Genomic DNA, 25,414 nt, shown 5'->3' on the forward strand with positions numbered 1-25,414 from the left:
GCCCCTGCGCGCACGCCTGCCCCGCCCCGCCACCGCCGCTGCTGCCGCAGCATCGGCATCACAGACGCGCTCGGTCGGCGGGTCCGAGGCCGGCGTGCGCGGAGGCTGGGCGGGCAGCCCCAGCGGTGGCCACAGCGCAGGTAAGGCGGGCTGGCTTCCCCGTGCGCCCGGGCCGCGGTTGCGATCCCCGGCGTCCCCCACCCCACTCTGCCCGGGGTGCACGGACCAGGGAGCGCCGCCCGGCCCGGTCCGGCCCGCGGTAACCGGCGTTGCTGACGGAGCCCCACCCATGCAGGGCGTCCGGCTCCAGGCACCGCGGGCGGGAGCGGGGCGGGGGAGGGAGGCCGGGTGCCCGAGCCCGACAGGTGAAGGGTACCTGGGCGGCGCCCCATATGCTGGCCTGGGCGAGAGAACAGGGCGGGGGGCGTCAGGCAGGGTCTGTGTGGGCAGGCGGGGGCTGAAGTTGGCGGGTCCCCGTGCGTGTATGCGTGTCTGAGAAAAGAAGCCAGATCGGGCCGAGCGCTCCCTCACCGGCCTCCGTGGGGTGTGGCCCTGGGCGTGGCTGCCCCCTCATCCCCAGCCGAGAGCCCAGTTTGGTTGAAAACCCCGGCTGACAGCGTGGTGAGGGGGAGATTGGAATAAGCCGCGCCTGCAAAGGGGGGAAGGGAGTGAACGGGACTGGGCGCTGCCTGCCCCTCCGCCCCAAGGTTGGGGGGGCTTTGTTCTCCTCCTTCTTCTTTCCAAATCCCAGCCTGGGCTCCTCCGGGCTCACCTGAAAACCTGCCGCAGAGCCAGGGGCTCCTCCCTGGAGGCGCAGGGCACCTCTGGAGCCCGTTTCCACAGGCTCTGTGGCCAGTCAGGGCTGCAGTGGGTGAGATCGGTTCGGGCACACACTGCTGCGCCTCCCGTGCATGGGTGTCCATCAGGTAGGGTCCATCAGGTCGGGGTGAGGAGGGTGGGCCTCACTGGCTCAGACGGTTCCTACGCATTGCAGGTCTTTTGCCCACTGCCACATCTTCCCATCTCTGTGCGGTTATGGGAGAGGTCAGCGATTCCTATTCCTTCCTTTCCAGGACAGACTTTTGGGGCCTCTTGGTTGGCAGGGATTGCAAAGAACACGTAACTACAATCCATTGCCTCCAACAGGGTATCTGGACCCCCCACCTATCACTGCCCGTCTCAGGAAGGAAGGCCTAGAGCCATCTGCTCCTTCCCCAGAAGGAGTGGGGCCTGGCACCCCCTACCCTGCCCTTATTAACTCCACCCTGAGGGCAGGGGCATCGGGGCAGCCCAGTGCCATCTCTGCTGACTCACGTGGCCCTGACGTAAATCACTGCAGTCCTCCCTTCTTTCCCCGGGGGCTGCTGCCCAGTGTCATCTTTCTGAGTCGGGGGCCTCTCCCCTCCCATCGGCTCCTTGCTGCAGGTGGTGGGACTTGGCCCAGCCCGGCCTCTTCCCTGGCACAGCTCCCATGCAGCCCCGCATGTGCACACCTGTGGGCCCCAGAGCCTTTGAGGACTTAGCTGTCTTGGCCACATGGGAAGTTCCGGACAGGGTTGGGCCTGGGACCTTCCCACCTCCCTGGCTCCTGGTCATTTCTCTCTGCTGCAACTGAGTCTCTCTCCATATTTATTGATGTTTGTGTCTGTATGATCCCAAAAATAATACATCTTATTGTAGGACACTTGAAATATACAGAAAAGAACAAAAGAAATTAAGAATCGCTGGTGATCTGATCACCAAGAGGGAAACACGTTCAGCACGCCCCAGCCTCCCTGGTTTGCTACACCGCACTCCTAAAAGGCTCCTCCCCCTCCCCTTCCCAGCTGCCAGCCCCCTGCTGAGCATCAGGAGGACAATCAGCGCTTCAGGGTGGCGGGGTCCCCTGCCCTGCAGCCAGTGAAGAGCTTCCCTACCCGGGTGCTAAGCATCCCAGCGATGGGCAGTCATGTACTGGGCAGCTGCTCACTGCCAGTGCTCCTTTGGGCCAGGCTCTGGGCTGCCCATGGAAGAGCCAGTGACACACTGGACCAGCATCATCCCTGTCTTCGTGGGGTGTCACTTGTTTTCTTTTTTTCTTGATGATTATCTGAAGGGAAAAGGGAGGCAGAGAGTGAGGAAGGGCCTGGCCTGAAGACTGCTACAGTGAGCAGGGTGCCCAGGTTGTGCCCCCAATCGGCCTCTCCCAGGTCTGAGCTCTTTCCACCACTGGACTTACAGCTGGCGCCTTCCTTGGCATGCACCTGGCCAGGACTGACCCCTGAGGGTCGAGGAGACAGGCCTGTGTGCCATACTGGCCAGCCCCCAGCCCAAGGACTTGGGACAGTCGGTCCCTTTCCCATGGGGGTAGGTTCCTTGATCACCAAGATCCCTTTCAAAGCTCGAAATGGCTGCAACTGGGTGCTTTTCTGGATGTGAGGGTGATGTGGCCTTGCAGAGTGGCCCAGGCTCCAGGAGGGCACGTTCACGGGAGAACACGGGGTAGTGGTGGGGTCCTGTGAGGAGGTCTGCAAGGATGGGGATTCCAGCCAAGCCCCTGGTCTGCCAGGCCTCCCTCTGTGGGCATGAGTGGGGGCTGTGCCCCCCATCCCCCGTGGTTCAGACAGTGGGGGATGCAGGGGGTCTGGATGCCCCTCTAGGGTCCCCAGCAGGGTGCTCATTGCCCTGTCCTCTGCCCTCACGATGGGCTGGGGTTGGGTCCCTGGGTGGGGCCATCTGGAATGGGCCTGCAGCATCCCTGCCCTCACAGTCGCTCTTACTTGCTCTGATCTGGCCCATCCCGGACACCTCCCTCTCCTGCTTCCCCCGCCCCCCGCAGCTCTCTCCTCTGAAGCCTCCCACGTCTCCCTGCGCCCCACCCCCAGGGCCATCACCTTCCCCCTCCTTCTAGGAAGAAGTCTGCTGCTGCCAGGGATGGGGTACACCACTCCCTGTCTCCTCCCTCTGCCTCTGCCTGCCTGGCCCTCCCTCCCCTCTTCCCCCTTCCTGTCGGGGCTCTGCTCCATCTCTCTGCTTACCCTTTTGTCTGTCTTCCACCGCTCTTCTCCTCTCCCTGTCCCCCCTAGCTGCCCCTGCCTCACCCTTGAAGGCCCTGAGGTTGTGCCCTGTCCAGCAGCCACTCAGCACCCCTCTGTTGGACTCTATGCCTTAGGGTTGGGCCCAGACCCCCCATGGGGGCCTTGTCTGAGTGGAAGGCTGGATGGGGGGGTGCCTGGTGAGTACCAGCCAGACAAGCACTGGAGGAGGTAGCCTGCCCAGCCTGCTTCTTCCCCAGATATCAACAGGGTCTTTGTGGCTTCCTGAAGGCTGTGGCTGGAAATAGAGGGAGGAGCCGGGAAGGGTCTGGCCGCTGTTCTTTCTAGAAGCTTTTCTTTGTCCAGTGGCCCCCTCCCCAGGCCCCCGTGTTCTTCCCAGGTTGGAAAGCTGCAGAGGGAGTGCCCAGCCACCGCCAGTCAGCAGCTCCTGCTCATCTAACTGGCCCTTATGCCCAGCAGGGGCAGCTGTGCGGGCCAGGGGTTGGGTGGGGCAGGAGGCTGGCAGCGTCCTGGGCTCCATGCACTTGGCCAAGGAGGACTTCTGAGCCCGTCCATCCCAGTGTGAGTCTGAGAGTGGAGCTTGAAGGAAAGGGACTGAGTCCCGGGAGCCCCTCCGCCCCCAGCCCTCCAGCCAGGCAGTCTTCCTATCTGCATGTGTGGGGTTTGTGTCTCTGCTTGTGTTTGTGTATTTGTGTGTGTGTAACTTCCAGTATTCCTGTTTGTCTGGGTGGAGTCATATATTTGGCTGCATGTATGTGTGTGTTCATGAGCCAGCATGCACACAGATATTGTCATGTGGCCACGTGGGTCTCCTCAGATGCCCCAACAGGGCCTGTGCTGGGAAGGGGTGGGGCTGAGGGTGGCGGCTGCAGTGGTTGGAAGCAGCGCTGCATGATATGGGGACAGAGCCTCTGGCCAACCCAGGCTGTGCTTCAGTGGAGGGGGGTTCCCTGTGGCCCTCTCCCCCAGCCATCTGCGTCTGTGTTCATGACTTAGGAATGCCCAAGCCCTGGGGATCACAGAGGCTCCATTGTCCGCCCCTGGGCTTCCTGTGTCCCCCTCTGCCCTTTAACCCTTTGGGAGTGGGGCCCCTGGAGGGGGCCGATGGGGCCTGGCAGTGTCTGAGCTGTTTCCAGGCACCTCCACCCCGCCCCCTCAAACCAACACAGGCTAGGTGTTCCAGGACTGATGTGGGCCAGGGCCTCTCCCTGCCTCAGGCTCGACTCCCTCCCTGCTCTGCTTTTCAGGCCACAGCCCCAGGAACTGGATGCACTCTGTTCCTTCTAGCCTGACCCCTGAAGTCCCCTCTAGTACTAGGGTTATCCTAGCTCACTGAGGAGGCCCGGGGCCGGAGAAGAGCCCTATTTTTGCTGCTACCTCATTTCTCTGGCCTTCTAGGGGTCTGGGAGGCTGAAGCCTTGCCGCCTGCTGGGCATCAGTATCCCCTTTGACACAAGAATGGGTCTACTGCTGTCCCTAAGTGCTGATTGGAGACAGGCCTCTCTGGGAGGGGTTCTGGAGCCTCTGGTTGCAAGAAAGGTATCAGAAAAAGTCCAGATTTCAGACAGCAGAAGAGGGGACCAAGAAACCAGCCTGTCCCCAAACCCAAAAGGGAAAGGAGTTGGCCTTCTCTTGGACTGAGTACCTGGGTGGGGGACTTGGGGGTTTGTTTAGTGTCGGACTTCAGCTCTGTGCTGAGACGTGATGTTGATCACATCCTTCTTCCGCATGGCCTCCATCCCAAGATGTCACTCCCTGCCCCCCACATTTGCCTGCCATCTGCCTGGCAAATAAGCCCTCCCCGTGGGGCAGGATGGCTTGGAGGCCATCTTTGCTCAGGCCACTGGTCCCCTGGGAAGCCTAGCAGGCACACATATTAGGATGCCAGAGCCTCTGAGAGGCAACTTGGGGAGCCACCATGCCCTCTAGAACCCCACCCCTGCTGAGAGCCAGTGCCAGCTCTGTGATCTTGGACACAGTTTCCAGTTTTCTGAGCCTCCGTTTCTCATCTGTAAAATGGGGATAATGATAGCACCTCCCTCCCTGGGGCAAATCTGGGGAGGAGATGAGTGGATGTGCTTGGAAGTGCTCATGAGACTTTCTGGTATGTGGTAAGTCCACACCGAGGGTTGATTTAATAGAACAGACCACAGAGGGATGTGATTGCGGGGATGGAGTGGGGCTCCTCCCTCCCTTTCCCAGTAGTCAAGATCATCCTCCCTGCACCCCCACAAAGGGTAAACCTCTGTCTCTTCTCCCCATCTTTTAAGGAGAATGGTCCATGACAGGTGAGCTGTAGTTGCCTTGGAGACTAAAGCCTCAGGCGAGATGAGGGGGCTGAAGGCTCACTCTCTGGGGGGTACCCCCTTAGGGAGGGGTGAGGTGGGGAGTGCAGGGACTAAGTAGCAGTCATAAAGGACTTCTGGGCCCCCAGGTACCTGTGGGGGCTCCCTGGAGCAGCCCCCTTTATGTGCTGTCTACATAACACATAACAAGGCTTTCCTTGGCTTCCCCACCTCTGGCTCCCCCAGCTCTGCTACCGAGGGACTTGGGCTGCATCACCATAGAAACCTGCCAGCCACAGCCTCAGGGGGAGGGCCAGCGGGAGCCTTAAAGGGACACAGTGCAAGGGGTGTAAGTGACACCTACACCATCATATACACACCAACAGGCACAAAAGACCCCCAGGCTCCCAGGCCTGCAAGCATATGGGCCTAGCACCACACTCTGACCCTGTCATGTGCCCTGTGCTGAGCCCCCAGCCCCACCCCGACTCTGGCCCATTGGGTCACCAGGCACCATGTCCCCAGAAGACAAGGGCAGGAGAAGCCGGGGAGTCTCTGCTGTGCTGTTGAAGGGCCCTCTTGTTGCTTCTCCTTTGAGAGGAACTCCAGGCAGAACCTGAGAACTGACAGGCAGGTGTGCAGGGCACATGTGCAGGGCACCGCTGGAGGTTCCCTTCCCAAGGTGTGTGGTGGTGGTGGTGGTGGTGGTGGTGGTGATGGTGTGTGTGTGTGTGTGTGTGTTTTCGGAGAGGAGGCAGCCACCCCAGGTCTAGCCAGGCTCCACGACCTCCCAGGTCCCTCCCTGGCAAGCTGCTTCCCGTCAGACCAAAGGAGGCATTTCGGAGCAGAGGACAGAGGACTCCCTGAGGGACCTGTGGTCATAGTGGGAAGCCAGGTAGGGTGGGATGGGGCGAGGTTCTTCTGGGGCTGAACCCCTCCCTGTAGGCTGCTGGGCCTGACCCTTGCCTCCCTGGTCCTTTCCCACCGGGGAGGATGGGTTTGGGACCGGACTTACTTAGGAACGGTCCCACCTTCAACTGCCCCAGCACAGTGGCTACTGTCCACTCAGTGCATGGTCAGACATGCTCACTGTTGGCCTAACACATGTGTGTCTCCTCCAGCCAGGTGGCCACTTACTCCCAGCCAGCAGCAATATTGGAAGGCTTCCCTGGGATCTTCTGGGTGCTTTTCCCTCTCCCATCCCTACCCACAGCAGGAAACCCACCACCTGTTCCCTGGGCATGGCATGGGTCAGCCAGCAGTGCACCATTCATCCTGTCTCATGGCCGTCCCTTGCCCAGTGCCACAAGTGGGCAGGGCCTTGATGCTCTGTTGCGTGGGGCTTTGTAGGCTCTTCCGGCCCCAGCTCACAGCTTCTCCACCCTCTGTCTGTCTCTACCCTGCTCCCAGGTCAGCATGACGTCCACACTTGGAAGCCCCTCCACTGACCCAAGACCATCTTCCTTCCTCCCCGCCCCTTGCCTGGCACAGCCCCTAGGGACAAGGATGCTGTGCAGGCGGCCTGTGCGCACGCGCACGTGCACACGCCCACCCCCACCCCTCACTCTTCTGGCTCTTTCTGCCATTTCTCAGCAGCGCTCTCTGCAGCTGCCTCTCACCCTTTGTGCTCCGGTTTCCTCTTCTCTCCCTTTCCCTGCTGCCTGGGTCTCCGTTTCTGAATTTCCCCACCTCCCTAACCGTCTCCATCGTGGTTAGCGCTGTCTTCCTACATCTGTCTTTGTCTCCTGCTCCCTCCTGCCTCTTCTCACTCTGTCTGTCACCCTTGGCAGACCTGGCCTTGGCTCCATCTGTGGAACACCCCCCCTCCCCGCTCCTTTGCCCTTGGTGGTGCTGGTGGGGGGTAGAGGGCCTGCTGAGCTGACAACCCTAGCCGCTTGCTCTGTAATTGCCTGAGGAACGGTGAGAGATCAGAGACCCAGCAGCAGTGGGAGGGGAAGAGGGAGCGCCCCCTCCCAGCTGTTATGCCTTGCAACCTTCTGGCTGCTTCCTGCCTGTCTCCAAGTGCCCAGGGCGGTGGAAAGCTGGGTGGCAAATACTGGGAGACCAAAAAAAGAAGTTGGATATGAGCCTGTGGGAAGATAGGATAGCGCCAGGATGGGGCAGGGAGTGGGGACCAGGGGTTTGGGGATATTGTATTTCCCCTGAGTGTACATGCCACACACCATTCCAGGATTCTAGATTTGGAGGACGAATAGAGGAACTTTCGTAGCAGAAATCATCAACCTCCAGAGCACCCAAGCCTCTGATATGCAGGAGGGCCCTTCTTTGAGCTTCTCCTTGCTCCAGTTTCCTCCCCTCCCCCTCCTAAGACCAATACTCAGAGCTCCCAAGGCTGCTGTTTGATCATCTGCTCTCTGATCTGAGTCTCCTACTGCTCCTACAGGCCTTGAAGTTGAGGCCAGTGCTGCCTGGGGCCTCCCCTGATCCACTGGCTTTGTGGGGAGAGGCTGGGGTGGAACAGATCCACTGTTGCTCCTCCCTTCTGGGCCCTGGTCCAGCTCTTGCAGGTTGGGAATCACACTTCTTACCCTCCAAGTCATCTCTTGGCCTCCAGGCCATGCATGCTGACCCACCCTGCTGCTTCTCCACCACCCTCTGCAGCAAGCTCCTGCCCAGAGTCCCCACAGGATCTGCTGCATTCACAGCTCTTCTTGGGTGACTCTGTTACACAAAACTGACAAGGCCCAGAGCCTTAGCACAGCATGGCTGACTTCTCTACCATCCTTTCAGTGTTCCTGCTGAGACTCGGTACCCGCTTTGATAAGGTCCTGGCTGGGCAGAGGGAGGATGTGCAGAATGGATTAAATGAAAGCGTCCAGTCTGGGACTTCAGCCTCCAAGCTCTGTCACCTAACAACACCTTTTCTTGCCTCACCTGCACTTTAACCACTTCCTGTTTGTAATTGAAGTGGTCTGGCCACTTGGGAGTCTGTTTCCTCTTCTTGTCATTGTCAGAGGAGCCCCCTCTTTCAGACCCTTAGTCTTTGGGTCCCCTTACTTGTAGGTGGATGTGGACATGGTTGGTGTGGCTTGGGTTTGGGGTGGACACTTGCAGCAGTTGAGCTCTGAAGACTCAGACAAAGACCTAGAAGTTGGGACTTTGAGACACACAAGAAGTGTCAGAAACACTCTCACAGAAAATGTCCTGGACAGGCGCGGTGGCTCAAGCCTGTAATCCCAGCACTTTGGGAGGCCGAGACGGGCGGATCACGAGGTCAGGAGACTGAGACCATCCTGGCTAACACGGTGAAACCCCGTCTCTACTAAAAAAATACAAAAAATTATCCGGGCATGGTGGCGGGCGCCTATAGTCCCAGCTACTCGGGAGGCTGAGGCAGGAGAATGGCGTAAACCCGGGAGGCGGAGCTTGCAGTGAGCTGAGATCCCACCACTGCACTCCACCCTGGGCAACAGAGCAAGACTCCATCTCAAAAAAAAAAAAAAAAAGAAAATGTCCCAGAGCTTGTCCTGACCCCTGTCCTGACCCTAACCTGGAGCATCTGGAAGGGAGGAGGCCTCAGTGGCCTCTCTTGCCCCCAAGGGGGCTGAGGAGCAGCAGGGGGGCTGTTTTCCTCCTTGCTCTCATCTCCCACACCAATTCTCGAGGGAAGGCTTCCTTCCCCATTCCCTCTTCCTTCCCCATTCCCTCTTCCTTCCTCCTTCCCTCCCTCCCTCCCTCCCTCCCTCCCTCTCTCTCTCTCTCTCTCTCTTCCTTCCTTCCTTCCTTCCTTCCTCCCTTCCTTCCTTCCTTCCTTCCATGGAATTTCTCTCTTGTTGCCCAGGCTGGAGTGCAATGGTGTGATCTTGGCTCACTGCAACTTCAGCCTCCTGGATTCAGGAGATTCTCCTGCCTCAACCTCCCGAGTAGCTGGGATTACAGGAATGCACCACCACACCAGGCTAACTTTTTCTTTTTGAGACAGAGTCTTGCTCTGTTCACCAGGCTGGAGTGCAATGGCACAATCTCTACTCACCACAACCTCCGTCTCCTGGGTTCAAATGATTCTTCTGCCTCAGCCTCCTGAGTAGCTAGGATTATAGGCATGCGCCGCCATGCCTGGCCATTTTTTTTGTGTTTTTAGTAGAGATGGGATTTCACCATGTTGGCCAGGCTGGTCTCAAACTGCTGACCTCAAGATCCGCCTGCCTCAGCCTCCCAAAGTGCTGGGATTACAGGCTTGAGCCACCGTGCCCGGCCCTAATTTTGTATTTTTACTAGAGACAGGGTTTCACCATGTTGGCCTGGCTGGTTTTGAACTCCTGACTTCAGGTGATCCACCCACCTCGGCCTCCCAAATTGCTGGGATTACAGGCATGAGCCACTGCGCCCGGCCTTTTATTTTTATTTTTATTTTTAGACAGAGTCTCACTCCATCACCCAGGCTGGAGTGCAGTGGCACAGTCTTGGCTCACTGCAACCTCTGCCTGTCAGGCTCAAGTGACTCCCGTGCCTCAGCCTCCCAAGTAGCTGGCATTACAGGCATCCACCACTACAGCTAATTTTTTTTTCTTTGCTTTTTTTTTTTTTTTTTTTTTTTGTATTTTTAGTAGAGACAGGGTTCCACCATGTTGGCCAGGCTGGTCTCAAACTCCCGCCCTCAAGTAGTCCACCTGCCTCAGCCTCCCAAAGTACTAGGATTACAGGCATGAGCCACCATGCCTGGCCCTTTCTCCATTCTTTCTTCATTTTCTTGAAACTATTTTGTGAAATGCAGCCATCTTGGGCCCCTTTCCTCCCTTCTCTATCCCATTTTCCAAGCCCCCCATTAGCTTTTTAGGGCTGTACAGCACCCAGGCATCAGTTGGCTCTGAAAGCTATAGCAACGTGACTGCAAGAAGAGTTCTTCTTTACATATATGTGCACACAGAGATAATAGATACATGGATTCATCTCCACAGATACATAAAGACACACGTAGCTAGCAGACTTGTGTGTTGATTCCCTCAGGCACACATACCAACACACCCACTCATGAGTGCAACCCCTCCCAGAGAAGACACGCCACAGAAATACCAGCTCACATTCAGCTCACTCCCTGCATGCAGATCTACAACCACACACATGCCCGCGGACACCTGCTCACAGGCACATGCAGACACATACGGGGATGGTGTGCACACAGTGGCCTGTGCCATGCACAGGGGAGCTGATGGGGCAACAAGTTGGTGCTGGGTAGGCAGCTGGCAGGAAAGGTGCAGACAGAGAGTAGAGAGGGAATAAAAGGCAACCTAGAGGCCCAGCCCGGGCTATCTCTTCCAGATTTCTCCCTCCAAGGTGGGGAGGGGTGCGGATGGGGAGGGGACGGCTGGAGAAGCCGGCCAGCTGGGGGCGGGGCTGAGGGCGGGGCCAAGAGCCCGGGCTTACCCAGATGTTAGTCACTAACGTCCTTCCGTTCTCTCGTCTCTCTTCCCCCACCCTTCCCTTCCCTTCTCCCCTCTCCCAGTGCCCCCACTCCCAGCTCCCGCCCCAAGCCGACCACAAGACCCCTTCCCCTGCGGCCGGAGCCTGAACCGAGCCCGGCTGGCTGTGCTGCGCGGTGCCGCCGGGAAAGATGGTCGTGGCGCTGCGGTATGTGTGGCCTCTCCTCCTCTGCAGCCCTTGCCTGCTTATCCAGATCCCCGAGGAATGTGAGTAGCTGAAGGGAACCTGGGCGCCTCCCCTCGCCGCTATGTTGGGCCCCTCTTTATCTTCTGCCTCCTCACCTTCTCCTTGTTCCGCACTCTGACTCCTCTCCCTGGCCTTACCTGGGCACGGGGTGGGCAGGACATAGCCAGGACGTTGGGTACCCCTGGAGAGAAGGGCAGGGTAGAAGGTGCGGGGCGTGTCAGAACCATGGACAGGGACAGGCGCGGCCGGCCGGGGCGATTTCAGCACCAGGGACAGCGAACCCGGCACAGGGCCACGAGGTCTTGGGCCTCCTCCATGCTCTCCTTAGCCCGCCCCATCCCTGCCCGCCCCACTCCGACTCCTCCGCTTCCATCCCCCACTACAGGGGTGTGGAAGCAGGAGAATGGGGCTGTCCCAGCCCTCAGCTGGTTTGTGCAAAGGCCTGTGTTCAAGTCTTGTCCCCGTTTCTCTTTCTCCTCCTGGGCCCTTGGCCACCCTGTCTCTGAACTGAGACAGGAAAAGGTGGCTTGAAAAACCCTGGTCCCAGCTCAGCAGCCTTCTGGACCCTTTTTCGTGTGTAGTTATTTGGTGGGGGTGGGGGCAGGGCTGCTGGAGCATGTGTCTCTGGTTGTAACATTTGTTGGGGGCAAAGCAGGTTGGGGAGTGTGGCCGTAGGGTTGTGACTAAGCATGGATACACTGTGTATTGCTGTGTGTTCTTGTGATTGACTGAGTGTAGATATTCGTGAATGTGATTTTGACTTCCTTACATGGGTAACTGTGTGAGTCACTCTGTTACTTACTGGCCAGGTTTGTGGAGGTTGGGAGGTATTTGATCACGACATTTGATTGCAGTGGGTCATGTGTATGTGTGAGTGGGGCTGAATGTGAGTACACACTTGCATGTGGGGGGTGTTATGGTGATGGTGTTTTCTCTTTAAGTAGCTGTTAGGCTGTGTGAGGGGCATGTCACAGGGCATCATATGTGAGGGCATTTGTGTCTCTTGAGCTACCAGGCTCCAGTCCCTTCCCAGCCTCATCTTGACACCTTTGTCTCTGGGCCTGGACAAGGAAGAGGCCAGTGTCACTGAGAGATTAGTTGGCGGATAGGGGTTGGGAAGACTGTCTGTACCAGCAGTGGGACAGGGGCTGCGAGAGAGAGGCTGGGGAGGCACCTGGCATTGGGAGGCAGTGAGGGCTTGGAGGAGGTAAAGAGGCTGGCCCCTTAGGCACATACATGGAGGGCCAGGGCCATGCAGACTCCCCTGGCACAGATGCACATGGGCACATGCACACTGGTGCATGAAGACAAGCCAGGTACAGGGATGAAGGAGCAGAGCCACTGAGAGGCCACACAAGTGGAAACACATACCAGTGAGGCTTTTAGACACAGAGGACACAGAGGTGGATACACAATATAACACTGTGCAGTGGAATGCAAGCCGTGCATTCTCTACAGAAAGATGGGAGTGGGGAGAACAGAACTAGGCCAAAGGCCATGGCAGCTCCAAGGCTGCCCTGGGCACTGACCAGCACTTGTTCTTGACCCTGATACGGCACAGTGGGCAGTGGCAGGCAGCCGGCCCTCCCTGTTGGAACCTATCTTCCATCTCTCCCTCCCAGCCACTCCAGCCTGCTTTGTCTCTTTTCCTGTTTCCTCCACCTAGTTGGCTTTCCGCATCCTGTCATCCCTGTCACCATCTCCCTCCCAGCTCAGGGCCCTCTGCAGTGTCCCCAGGGAGCCCCCTCCTCCCTCCCTGGACCTTCACACTGAGGTCTTCTGCAGAGACAAAGCTTTCAGAGGCAGCCTGCTGCTCCCTCCCTCCCTCTTCTCCCTTCCTCGAGGCCGCCCTGGCCAGTGCTCTGCAGAGTCCTGGGGCTGGGGCAGCAGCTCTGGCCTCTGCCCCAGAGAGCTTGGTGACTGACTGGGAGGAAGGAGGGAGAAGAGGAGGGCTGGTGCCAACCCCGCAGGCTATGGAAACTCAGAGGCAGCAGGGCCTTGGGGATAGTTTTCAGGGGGAGGGGGCAGCAGGGCTCTGAAGGCTGGGCCCTGGTAATTGAAAACACTCAGCTGTGCTAATTGGATTAGGAGGGAAGCAGGCTGGAGCAGGGGAGGGTGCCTTCCAAGGCATCCTGAACGGGTGGGGTCAGTTCTGCAGGCCCTGCCAGGCGCTGCCAGGGGGCTGCAAGGACGCTCCTTATTAAAGGCAAGAATTTCTCTCTCCCTGTCTGCTAGAGCTGGAGGCATGGCCTGGTTGCCTCTGGGCTACATATCCCGTGTCTATCCAGTGCAGCCCCTCCCCCTGGGCATTTCTCTGTCCCATCTCCCTGGGCTTGACCTGCCACTGCTCCAGCCCAGCGTGTGTCCCCTTGTTGCTACTGCCAGGGCCTGTTCTACTGCCATTCCCTCTCCACCGGGGGACTGCAGAAGCTTACTATGTCCCCTGCCATCTGCCCCACTCTGGGGCTGCCTGTCAGTATTTCTCTCCATTCCCTCCCTCACTGCCTGCCTGGATTTCTCAGATGAAGGACACCATGGTAAGTTGGGGAGGGGTGAGAGTGTTTCCAAGAAGGCCAAGAAGAGGGGTAAGGGGGCCCTTGGCTGAGCCTGCATGCCCGCCCTCCTGAGTGCCCGGGTCCTGCTTGGCTTTCCTGAGCACCATGTGCTTCTCTCACCTGTGCAGGGCTGGCTTTGTTCTGCCTCTGCCCCAGCCTGGGTCCTCTGTCACCCTCACTGTTCCTCTCTGCCATTCTCTCTGGTCCCTTCTCCCCTGTCTGGGGTTTGTCCTTCTTGGTTTCTGTGTCTTGGCTTTTGTTATCCCGGCTTCTTTCTGTCATACGCTTTTTGTCTTTTTCAGGCATCTCTTTGTAACTTCCGTGGCTGTCCCCTCTGTCCCTGCCTCTCTTTACATTTTTGCATGTGTCCCTTTCTCTTTCTCCCTCTTTTCATGTCCCACAAGCCTCTTTTGTTCTTCCCCTCCATTTGTCCCCCTGTGGCCATGGGGCCTCCAAGGGCTCTGAACCCTGCTTCCCTCACAATGGGACAGGGGCCGAGGCTATGACACCAGCCAGGCAGCACCCTCACTACCGCTCTCTCCACCCTGTCTCCAGTGATGGAGCCACCTGTCATCACGGAACAGTCTCCACGGCGCCTGGTTGTCTTCCCCACAGATGACATCAGCCTCAAGTGTGAGGCCAGTGGCAAGCCTGAAGTGCAGTGAGTGATCTCTGCCATCTCAGCCCCTGTTGCCTGCCACTGACCCCGGCCTTGTGCCTCCCTGAACTGCCTAATTTCTAAGCCCAGAAGCCCCAAACCTTGCTAATCAGCCCAAGTCCTTGCCATCTCCCAGTCCATCCCCTGGGGGCCCTGACTGCTTGCACCTGTCCCTCCAGCCTGTTCCAGCCCCCGTTGGGTTCCAGGGCCTCAGGCCTCTGGGTCTTTTTCCGCCCACAGGTTCCGCTGGACGAGGGATGGTGTCCACTTCAAACCCAAGGAAGAGCTGGGTGTGACCGTGTACCAGTCACCCCACTCTGGCTCCTTCACCATCACAGGCAACAACAGCAACTTTGCGCAGAGGTTCCAGGGCATCTACCGCTGCTTTGCCAGCAATAAGCTGGGCACCGCCATGTCCCATGAGATCCGACTCATGGCCGAGGGTGCGAGGCACTGCAGGGACCAGGGAGGGCAGGTCCCGGAGCTCGTGTGGGAGTGTGGGCTGGAAGCTGCTGTCTCTCAGCTGGTTGTCTCATGGCAAGGGGCCTGGGTGCCCTGCCAGCCTTCCACCCCAGCTTCTCCCCTGGCCCATCTTGTTTCTTGTGCAGTCTTCTCCTTCTTTACCCTGTCTCTGTCTCCATTGCGCTTCCAGTCATCTCATGCCCCTTCACTCCCTCAGGCTTTCCTGGTGCCTGCCTCATGGCTGGGTGGGAAGGTGGCGGGGATGAGGGGCTGCCTGGCTGCAGTCATCTCTGTCCACACCCGCACTCCTTAGCAGGGCCCCTCTTCTCTGGCTTTTCCACTTGGCTCTCCATCTCTCCCTCTCCACCTCCGACTTGGTTTCTCTTGCCCCACGGCTCTGTCTTGATCTGTGTCGCCTTTTCCCTGGGGTTTTCCCTTCGCATTCCATCCTCCCTGAGCTTTCTGCCTCCTGAGCGCTCTCCTCTCCCCTCCCCACCCCTCTGGTTACCTTGGGAACCGTTGCCATGGTTTCTGTGTCAGGATGATGGAAGGGTCTGTGACTCCTGCATCCCTCCACAGCTCCCCTCCCCCATCACTGCACCTCAGCCTCAGCCTCCCCCCACCCGTCCTTTCCTGGGGTGGGCAGGGAGAGTTGAGAACCGTGGAGGGTTAACCCTTCCTGGCCTCCTGGCCTCCTGCTCACCCTGGCCTCCCTAAGTGCCAGTCTCTGCCATGAGCCCAGAAGGTATCCAGAGTGTCTGCCTCCTTTTCTGTGAACTTTCTCCTGGCCTGACCCTCTCGCCTTCTCATCCATCCCCAGGGTAGCCCACCATCCCCCCCGCCCCCGCCTCCCTTCTCCTGCCCAGCACCATCTGGGCCAAGAGGAGAGTGTCAGCCCGTCTGTCCCTTCTAGGTGCCCCCAAGTGGCCAAAGGAGACAGTGAAGCCCGTGGAGGTGGAGGAAGGGGAGTCAGTTGTTCTGCCTTGCCACCCTCCCCCAAGTGCAGAGCCTCTCCGGATATACTGGATGAACAGCAGTGAGTGCCGGCGAGCAGCTGCCTCATGGGGTCGGGGTGTTAGCGGGGGTGTCTTCCTGGACAGGGTCATGACCTCAGCCTCCTTTCCCCCTGCAGAGATCTTGCACATCAAACAGGATGAGCGGGTGACGATGGGCCAGAACGGCAACCTCTACTTTGCCAATGTGCTCACCTCTGACAATCACTCAGACTACATCTGCCACGCCCACTTCCCAGGCACCAGGACTATCATTCAGAAGGAGCCCATTGACCTCCGGGTCAAGGCCAGTGAGTCTCAGAGGCTCTGCACCCTCTCCCTGACTCCTTTCACCCTCAGGCATGGCCCTTCCCAACATAGGTCCATCTGACAGCTCCAGGCTTCCTCAAGAACAGCTTGGCTCCCACCTCTACTCTGCCCAGACCCCTTCCCAGGCGTCGAGAGCAGAGACAGCACACTCTCCTTCACGGAGGAAGAAACAGAGGCCCCAGGGGCTGGCTGGAGTGTTAAGTCCCTCAGCCTTGCGATTTTGGGGTGGAGGGAAGAGTGGGCAGCCCACCCACCCACTTTCTCCTGGCAGCCAACAGCATGATTGACAGGAAGCCGCGCCTGCTCTTCCCCACCAACTCCAGCAGCCACCTGGTGGCCTTGCAGGGGCAGCCATTGGTCCTGGAGTGCATCGCCGAGGGCTTGTGAGTCTGGGCACCCAAGGCAGGGCAGATCAGGGTGGGGCAGGCCTAGCGGGGAGCTCAGACCACTGCAGGGTGTAGGGGGCTGGGGTGAGTGGCCTTGTCCTCTCTCCCTTCTGCTCTCTTCCTTTTGCCTCCTGGGCAGTCCCACGCCCACCATCAAATGGCTGCGCCCCAGCGGCCCCATGCCAGCCGACCGTGTCACCTACCAGAACCACAACAAGACCCTGCAGCTGCTGAAAGTGGGCGAGGAGGATGATGGCGAGTACCGCTGCCTGGCCGAGAACTCACTGGGCAGTGCCCGGCACGCCTACTATGTCACCGTGGAGGGTATGGACCTCCTGGGACAGTGGCCCATGATGCCCACTGTCATGGGGGAGGGGAGGGTCTTCGCTGGGGCAAGAGCCGGTTGCCGGCTGTGGGCTCAGGTTGGCTCTCCCCTTCTTCCTAGCTGCCCCATACTGGCTGCACAAGCCCCAGAGCCATCTATATGGGCCGGGAGAGACTGCCCGCCTGGACTGTCAAGTCCAGGGCAGGCCCCAACCAGAGGTCACCTGGAGAATCAACGGGATCCCCATGGAGGGTGAGCAGGGCCTCAGGCAGGAGTGGGGAGTGTGGTGAGCCCTGGGCGCTGTGGGGGAGAGGAAAAGGAGGGTGAGAAAGGGCCTCAACTCAGCTCAATGCCGGGCTGGGGCCCACGGGCACACCTGCTGCATGCACAGAGTTAGCCAAGGACCAGAAGTACCGGATTCAGCGTGGTGCCCTGATCCTGAGCAACGCGCAGCCCAGTGACACAATGGTGACCCAATGTGAGGCCCGCAACCGGCATGGGCTCCTGCTGGCCAATGCCTACATCTATGTTGTCCGTGAGTACCCTCCCTTCCTTACCTCCTAACTCCCAGTCTGTCCCTGCAGCCCACTGGGCCAGGCTACCAGAGTGACTCAGCTGGCAGCTGACGTGTCCTAGGCCTACCAGGCTGGCACCGGCCTTTCTCCTTGCTGAGACCCTTCACCCCATCTCACTTAGCCTCATGATAGCTGAGGGAGATGTAAGAGGGGAAAGGCCTTGTCACTGTGACTGAGTGGAGGCTCACCACGGACAGGATGTGACCGAGGCCAGCCCAGGTGGCACCTCTCCTGGAACCTCAGGGAAAGCTGGGGACCAGGCCAGAAAGGTTTTTGGGGAGAGGTGACTGTCAGTTAGGTCTGGAATAACGTAAAAGTTGGGTGGCTGCAACCAGAGGCGCATCTGAGGCAGAGGGCAGTGTCTGAAGGCAGAGAGAGACGCAGCCTGGCGGGGGCCTCGGCTGGGAGCAGGGAAGCAAGACTTGCAGGGCTCTTGGGGGCCTGAGGAAGCCATGCAGAGGGTCCCTGGCTCCTGGCCCAGCTGTGGCCCCAAGTCCCGCCCTGTTTCCCGAGACTGTTCCTCCCCTAGAGCTGCCGGTCAAGATCCTGACTGCGGACAATCAGACGTACATGGCCGTCCAGGGCAGCACCGCCTACCTTCTCTGCAAGGCCTTCGGAGCGCCTGTGCCCAGCGTTCAGTGGTGAGTGTCTTGTCCCGGTAGTGGTGAGAGTCCTGTCTCAGTGGCCAGGGAGCCAGGGAGGGCGGGGAGCCCAGGCCAGCCAGTCAGAGCCAGGCCCGCCCTGCTCCCTCCAGGCTGGATGAGGATGGGACAACAGTGCTTCAGGATGAGCGCTTCTTCCCCTATGCCAACGGGACCCTGGGCATCCGAGACCTCCGCGCCAACGACACCGGACGCTACCTCTGCCTGGCTGCCAATGACCAAAACAATGTGACCATTGTGGCTCACTTGAAGGTTAAAGGTCAGGCTACCCTTGCCACACGGCTGGCTGTGCCTCTGGGAGGGAGGGTCCGGGCCCCTGGAGGACATCAGAGTGACTTCCTCACGTATGCATTACCCTCAGATGCAACTCAGATCACGCAGGGACCCCGCAGCGCAATCGAGAAGAAAGGTTCGAGGGTGACCTTCACGTGCCAGGCCTCCTTTGACCCCTCCTTGCAGCCCAGCATCACCTGGCGTGGGGACGGCCGAGACCTCCAGGAGCTTGGGGACAGTGACAAGTGAGGACAGTGATAGTGAAAGGGAGCAGAGTGGGAAAAGCTGGAAGTCCAGACCTTCTGGCCTCATGCTTGCTTTGAGGGGGAAGGCTCTGACAGGAGTGGGGAAAGAAGGCAGGAGGCAGGGATGAGAGGGGAGAAGAGCCCAGATGGCAGGAAGGACAGACATGGCTCCTCCACAGGTACTTCATAGAGGATGGGCGCCTGGTCATCCACAGCCTGGACTACAGCGACCAGGGCAACTACAGCTGCGTGGCCAGCACCGAGCTGGATGTGGTGGAGAGTAGGGCACAGCTCTTGGTGGTGGGTAAGTCTTAGGGTGGAAGCCTCCACTCCAGAAGGCCAGGGCTCACATCGCTGGGCCCTTTCAAGCACCTACCCTCCCCACCCTCAGGCAGCCCCGGGCCAGTGCCACGGCTGGTGCTGTCCGATCTGCACCTGCTGACGCAGAGCCAGGTGCGCGTGTCCTGGAGTCCTGCAGAAGACCACAATGCCCCCATTGAGAGTAAGAGGCTTGAGCTCGGTGCTACCCTACCATCACCTCTGCCAGCCCTGGCCCCTCCTGGGGTCCTCCCTCCTCCTGGAGCCTTCCTGGGGAGACATGGCTTGGGGGGACTCACGGTTCCTCATGGGAATCTGGAGATGCCAGTTGGCCTGGGTACTCAGGGACCCAGATTGTACCCAATCCCTCCACAGCCCTTCCCCCAAAGCCACACACCGATCACTTCATTGCTGGTTCACTTCTTGGCAGAATATGACATTGAATTTGAGGACAAGGAAATGGCGCCTGAAAAATGGTACAGTCTGGGCAAGGTTCCAGGAAACCAGACCTCTACCACCCTCAAGCTGTCGCCCTATGTCCACTACACCTTTAGGGTTACTGCCATCAACAAATACGGCCCCGGGGAGCCCAGCCCTGTCTCTGAGACTGTGGTCACACCTGAGGCAGGTGAGTCAGGTTGGCACCCACTCCCATGCCACCTGGAAGGGGCTCCGGGCTGTGAAGGGAGGGCTGAGAGAGGTGCCGTGCCCAAGTTCCTCTGCTTCCAAATTTCCAGGGGGAGTGCGAGGGGACTGGACTCCCTTGGTGCCAGAATGAGCCGTTTGTTCCTTGGTCCTCAGTCCTCATGGTTCTCCAAAAGAGACTGCAGCATTGATGTGTTAATACATTCCTTTCCAGCCCCGGAGAAGAACCCTGTAGATGTGAAGGGGGAAGGAAATGAGACCACCAATATGGTCATCACATGGAAGGTGAGAGTCCCTGGGCTAAGCTGCCTGTGGGACATGAGGCCATGACCTGGGTGTCTGTTGCTCCCCCTTGGCTGTGCAAAGGAAGGGGCTGATGTCTGGGGATGCCAGTCTGCGCTGGGGGGCGGGCCAAAGAATGCTGGTGTTCTTGGCCAACCAACTCCTCTTCTGCTGGCCTCCTCCAGCCGCTCCGGTGGATGGACTGGAACGCCCCCCAGGTTCAGTATCGTGTGCAGTGGCGCCCTCAGGGCACACGAGGGCCCTGGCAGGAGCAGATTGTCAGCGACCCCTTCCTGGTGGTGTCCAACACGTCCACCTTTGTGCCCTACGAGATCAAAGTCCAGGCCGTCAACAGCCAGGGCAAGGGACCAGAGCCCCAGGTCACCATTGGCTACTCCGGAGAGGACTGTGAGTATCTGGCAGGCTCCTTCGCCCAGGGTGGAGCTCGCCTGCTTCCACCCCAGCCCATGTCCACACTGCTTCCACCCCAGCCCATGTCCACACCTCTCCGCGCTGGTGTGCGCCTTTCCTAAGGGTGAGGATATTCTCTTACATAACCAGAGCGACGTTATGAAATTCCCCACACTTCACATTTCTATAATTGGCAGGGTATTCCAGTTGTATCAGTCAATGACGCTTCTTTCATTTCCTTGAATCTGGAACATGACCAGATGGTAACTTGAAGTACCCTGTCAAGTTTTTTTCTGGTTTCTCCTTTTTTTTTTACTTTCTTTTCTTTTTTTTCTTTTTTTTTTTGAGATGGAGTCTTGCTCTGTCAGCCAGACTGGAGTGCAGGGGAGCGATCTTGGCTCACTGCAACCTCCACCTCCCGAGTTCAAGCGATTCTCCTGCCTCAGCCTCCTGATTAGCTGGGATTACAGGCACCTGCCACCACACCCAACTAATTTTCATATTTAGTAGAGATGGGGTTTCACCATGTTGGTCATGTTGGTCTCTAACTCCAGACCTCAAATGTTCCACCTGCCTCTGTCTCCCAAAGTGCTGGGAATATGGGTGTGAACCACCACGCCTGGCCATGGTTTCTCCTTTGTATAAGCTACGATTTTCACCTTTGCAACTAATAAGCAGCCCAGGGAGAGATCTTGAGATCATGCAAATGCACCTCTCCTCCTCAAACTGTGCCTCATAAAACTTCCGAATCCATCTTCTCTGTGTTTGGGGGCTTGGGCCTGGCCTCAGGGCTAGGGTGAGAGCCTGTGGCTCTTTCCAAGTCACTGGTGGTTTCCAGATCCCCAGGCAATCCCTGAGCTGGAAGGCATCGAGATCCTCAACTCAAGTGCCGTGCTGGTCAAGTGGCGGCCGGTGGACCTGGCCCAGGTCAAGGGCCACCTCCGTGGATACAATGTAAGGGTTGAAGGTGTGGGGGCCCGGGAGGGTGATCACTGAGGTAAAGTGACAGGACGGTGAGGGGGCTTTGCCACCTGTCAGCCACTCTCCTGGAAGACTTGGGTTGAGAAGAGGGTCCCCATCAAGGGTGGTGGGCGTGCGCTGGGGGCCCTGCTGGGTGCCTTCTGCCCCTGTGAGGTCTCCTGTCCGCATGTGCAGGTGACGTACTGGAGGGAGGGCAGTCAGAGGAAGCACAGCAAGAGACATATCCACAAAGACCATGTGGTGGTGCCCGCCAACACCACCAGTGTCATCCTCAGTGGCTTGCGGCCCTATAGCTCCTACCACCTGGAGGTGCAGGCCTTTAATGGGCGGGGATTGGGGCCCGCCAGCGAGTTCACCTTCAGCACCCCAGAGGGAGGTGAGTCCTGCACCCCACACCTCATCCCATACCCTCCTCCCCAGACCTGGGCGAGGACCTACCTGCCACTCGGTTCTGTGCCCTGCAGTGCCTGGCCACCCTGAGGCGTTGCACCTGGAGTGCCAGTCGAACACCAGCCTGCTGCTGCGCTGGCAGCCCCCACTCAGCCACAACGGTGTGCTGACCGGCTACGTGCTCTCCTACCACCCCTGTGCGTGCACTGCCCCAGCAGGGAAGGGAGGTGGAGGGGCCACAGGGAGGGGGCAGAGCTGCAGCCACAGCCAACTCCTGCCTGTCCCCACAGTGGATGAAGGGGGCAAGGGGCAGCTGTCCTTCAACCTTCGGGACCCTGAACTTCGGACACACAACCTGACCGATCTCAGTCCCCACCTGCGGTACCGCTTCCAGCTTCAGGCCACCACCAAAGAGGGCCCTGGTGAAGCCATCGTACGGGAAGGAGGCACTATGGCCTTGTCTGGTGAGACGGAGGAATGACCTGCCAACAGGGATGCCCTGGCCAGCCGGGTCCAGGAGGGAGGGCCTTAGACTGCCTGGCAGCTGCCACACTCTCCTCGTGCCCCTGCATCCCCCAGGGATCTCAGATTTTGGCAACATCTCAGCCACAGCGGGTGAAAACTACAGCGTCGTCTCCTGGGTCCCCAAGGAGGGCCAGTGCAACTTTAGGTTCCATATCTTGTTCAAAGCCTTGGGAGGTAAGCGTGAAAGGGGGCCCTGGGGCATGGTGGGGAAGGGAGCTCTGGGCCAGAAGGGCTGCCTGGCACCCCAAGTCACCCCCGCTGCTACCCTCTTGCCTTTGCAGAAGAGAAGGGCGGGGCTTCCCTCTCACCACAGTATGTCAGCTACAACCAGAGCTCCTACACGCAGTGGGACCTGCAGCCTGACACTGACTATGAGATCCACTTGTTTAAGGAGAGGATGTTCCGGCACCAGATGGCTGTGAAGACCAACGGCACAGGTGAGGCGCCGGGGGCCCGCCATTGCCTGCCAGGGAGGCGTGGAGGCTGCACAGTTCATGCCCTTCTGTCCCCTGAATGACCACTACTGCCCAGGCCCCTCCACGGCTCCTGTCTGCTTCTCCTCCCAGAATCTGGGTGTCCCCAGATCAGCCCCCTTTTGTACATTTTCCGCAGATGCCCTCTTCACTATCTCCCTGTCCCTGTCACTCCTCAGCCCCCCAGAGGGCCCCGACTTTAAGAGCATACTTCAGGGCCTCAGGTTGGGTTCTGGCTTGGGCGGCAGCATGGGGGGCTGGTGTCTCACCCTCAGGCCGCGTGAGGCTCCCTCCTGCTGGCTTCGCCACTGAAGGCTGGTTCATCGGCTTTGTGAGTGCTATCATCCTCCTGCTCCTCGTCCTGCTCATCCTCTGCTTCATCAAGCGCAGCAAGGGCGGCAAATACTCAGGTAGCCTCTGAGCCCCATGTGAGTGGGGTGGAGCCGAGGGTAGAGAGGAGCACCTCGCCCCTTCCACCCTTCTGCAAGGCCTCCTGGATTCCCCGAGCTCCCCACAAGACGACAGGCGCATGGTGGCGGTGGGCAGGGGGATCATCCTCCTAGGCCGGGGTTGGGGCCACAGGCAAGTGGTGGCCGGACCACAGGGGACGAGTGGTTTCTTTCAAGGCCTGTTGCCTCTGGACGCTGTTGAGACAGAGTGCTGCAGGTGCAGGGCGTAGAGGGGCCTGGAGCCCTGGGTCAGGCTAGGGTGGGAGAAGAAGCTGTCCCTCTCTGTGTCTCCAGTGAAGGATAAGGAGGACACCCAGGTGGACTCTGAGGCCCGACCGATGAAAGATGAGACCTTTGGCGAGTACAGGTGAGCTGGGGCAGGAGTGGGTGCTGGCACTCAGCTCCACCCTGGCCTTCACATCTCACCCCCTCTCTCTCTTCTCTGTGCTGCTGGGTGACTTCAGGTCCCTGGAGAGGTAAGGCTGGGGTAGTGGGGAGGGGCCAACAGCAGGGACTCCCTAAAGACAATGTGTGCCTGGTGTGCCATTGTCCCCTGGCTGCTCTGACAGGACTCTTACTTCCCAGTCCCCAGGCCCGGCAGCTCCTCATTTCAGGGAGAGGCCAATACACCCCAGCCCCTTCTCTCCAAACAGATACCTTCACTGCTCCCATCTCCCCAAGGGAGGCCCCAGACAGTTTCCCAGACAGGAACCAGGCCCTGTAATCCCTGCTGAATGCACACTTGCTCCCTCACAGTCCCCAGGATCTGGGGAATGCCCAAAGGTGACAGCCCCAGACCTGCCTGCCAGGGTGGCCGGAGCTGCTCTTCCTGAGCGCATTCTAAGCAAATGGAAGGCAGGCGGGCATCTGCCTCACCCCCAGCCAGGCTCCTGCAGGGGCTCGGCAGTGCCCTCACTCACACCTGCCTTGTGCCTCCGCAGTGACAACGAGGAGAAGGCCTTCGGCAGCAGCCAACCATCGCTCAATGGGGACATTAAGCCCCTGGGCAGTGACGACAGCCTGGCCGATTATGGGGGAAGTGTGGATGTTCAGTTCAACGAGGATGGCTCCTTCATTGGCCAGTATAGTGGCAAGAAGGAGAAGGAGGCGGCAGGGGGCAACGACAGCTCAGGGGCCACTTCCCCCATCAACCCTGCCGTGGCCCTAGAATAGTGGAATCCAGGACAGGAGATGCTGTGCCCCTGGCCTTGGGATCGAGGCCCCTTCCTCTCCAGCCAGCCCATGGGAGGCTGGAGTTGGGGCAGAGGAGAACTTGCTGCCTCGGATCCCCTTCTTACCACCCAGTCCCCACTTTATTGCCAAAACCCAGCTTGGGGGCAGATCTCCCACATGTCAGGGGCCTTTGGATGCTGCCTTGCCAGCCCATTTGGGCAGAGAGGCTGTGGTTTGGGGGAGAAGTAGGGGTGGCCTGAAAGGATCTCCAAAATGCTGTCTTTCTTGCTCCCTGACTGGGGGCAGACATGGTGGGGTCTCCTCAGAACCAGAGTTGGCACCTTCCCCCTCCCCCAGCCACTCCCCAGCCAGCCTGGCTGGGACTGGGGATGAAACTCGGTGTCCCTACCATCTGCTGTCTTTTCTTTGCCATCTCTGCTCCAACTGGGATGGGAGGTGGGCAAGCTGGCCGCAGGGGCAAGGGAGGCCATCTGGAGAGCCCAGAGAGTCCCCCCACCCCCGCCGCCAGCATTGCACTCTGGCAGCACCACCTCTTCCTGCCGCCCAGCCCGCTCCACAGCCGGCTTTCAGGAGCCCCAAACACATGCTGCCTTCGGTACCCACCAGACAACATCCAAGTGGCCTCCGTCACTACCTGGCTGCGGGGCGGGCACACCTCCTCCCACTGCCCACCGGCCGGCCTCTTCCAGCCACCCCCACTTCCCAGGACCCCTTAGCAGCCCTGCCCTCCCCCACTTCCCATCGTCTGAACAATTGTCTTCCTCAACCTCCTCCTGCCCCCACCTTGGGAATGTAAATACACCGTGACTTTGAAAGTTTGTACCCCTGTCCTTCCCTTTACATCACTAGTGTGTAGGCAGATGTCCGAGTCCCTAGGTGGTTTCTAGGATTGATAGCAATTAGCTTTGATGAACCCATCCCAGGAAAAATAAAAACAGACAAAAAAAAAAAGGAAAGATTGGTTCTCCCAGCACTGCTATGCCCCTGTTCAGCAGCCACAGCCTCCCTGTATGCCTGTGCTTGGTCTACTGATAAGCCCTCTACAAAAAACAAAAGTATATATATATATGTACATAATATCAGAATTATAACAGGCAAATAAAACCTGGAAATCAAGAGCACCTTTTGTCATTTCGCAGAACACTTACTTCCCCTGTCCATGTCACATCGTGGGAGGTGCTAGGAGCGACCTGCCAGGTGGGCCCAGGTGTGGCCCAGCCACGCAGTCCTGATGTTTCCCTGCCCCTTCCCAGAGCCCGGGCCTTCCACCCACCCTCCCAGGCCTGGCTATTGGCCCCCTTGGGTGTTGCTGTCACATTGTTGCTAGGACTCAGG

At 59.0% G+C, this 25,414-nt stretch overlaps 1 protein-coding gene across 4 annotated transcripts; it reads left to right on the forward strand.

Annotated features, from left to right (window-relative positions):
- The first annotated feature begins 34 nt into the window (after positions 1-34).
- L1CAM (L1 cell adhesion molecule) lies at positions 35-25,070 on the forward strand. Of its 4 annotated transcripts, XM_007993102.3 has the most exons (28): positions 35-140; positions 10,785-10,968; positions 13,471-13,485; positions 14,059-14,164; positions 14,402-14,604; positions 15,537-15,659; positions 15,756-15,926; positions 16,217-16,328; positions 16,471-16,655; positions 16,777-16,908; positions 17,048-17,191; positions 17,761-17,872; positions 17,986-18,152; positions 18,255-18,411; positions 18,591-18,715; positions 18,803-18,913; positions 19,160-19,357; positions 19,589-19,659; positions 19,842-20,064; positions 20,906-21,021; positions 21,223-21,424; positions 21,513-21,635; positions 21,729-21,902; positions 22,018-22,137; positions 22,245-22,400; positions 22,712-22,846; positions 23,180-23,252; positions 23,827-25,070. In XM_007993102.3, the coding sequence occupies exons 2-28, from the start codon at positions 10,893-10,895 to the stop codon at positions 24,056-24,058; spliced, it is 3,762 nt and encodes a 1,253-aa protein (XP_007991293.1). In that variant the 5' UTR covers positions 35-140; positions 10,785-10,892; the 3' UTR covers positions 24,059-25,070. The 4 variants fall into 4 exon arrangements, with proteins under 4 accessions (XP_007991293.1, XP_007991295.1, XP_072869430.1 ...); XM_007993104.3 differs by lacking the exon at positions 13,471-13,485; XM_073013329.1 differs by lacking the exon at positions 35-140 and having other exon boundaries at positions 10,722-10,968.
- The last annotated feature ends 344 nt before the right edge of the window (positions 25,071-25,414 follow it).

Source organism: Chlorocebus sabaeus, chromosome X (assembly GCF_047675955.1).
Source record: "Chlorocebus sabaeus isolate Y175 chromosome X, mChlSab1.0.hap1, whole genome shotgun sequence".
Lineage (NCBI taxonomy): Eukaryota > Metazoa > Chordata > Mammalia > Primates > Cercopithecidae > Chlorocebus > Chlorocebus sabaeus.

Bases quoted from the DNA above. Each gene is read 5' to 3' on its own strand.
- L1CAM (XM_073013328.1), top strand. From the start codon at position 13,194: ATGGCCTGGTTGCCTCTGGGCTACATATCCCGTGTCTATCCAGTGCAG. The intron at 21,636-21,728 runs GTGCGTGCACTG...CTGTCCCCACAG, and splicing joins CGTGCTCTCCTACCACCCCT to TGGATGAAGGGGGCAAGGGG. The intron at 22,847-23,179 runs GTAGCCTCTGAG...CTGTGTCTCCAG, and splicing joins CAAGGGCGGCAAATACTCAG to TGAAGGATAAGGAGGACACC.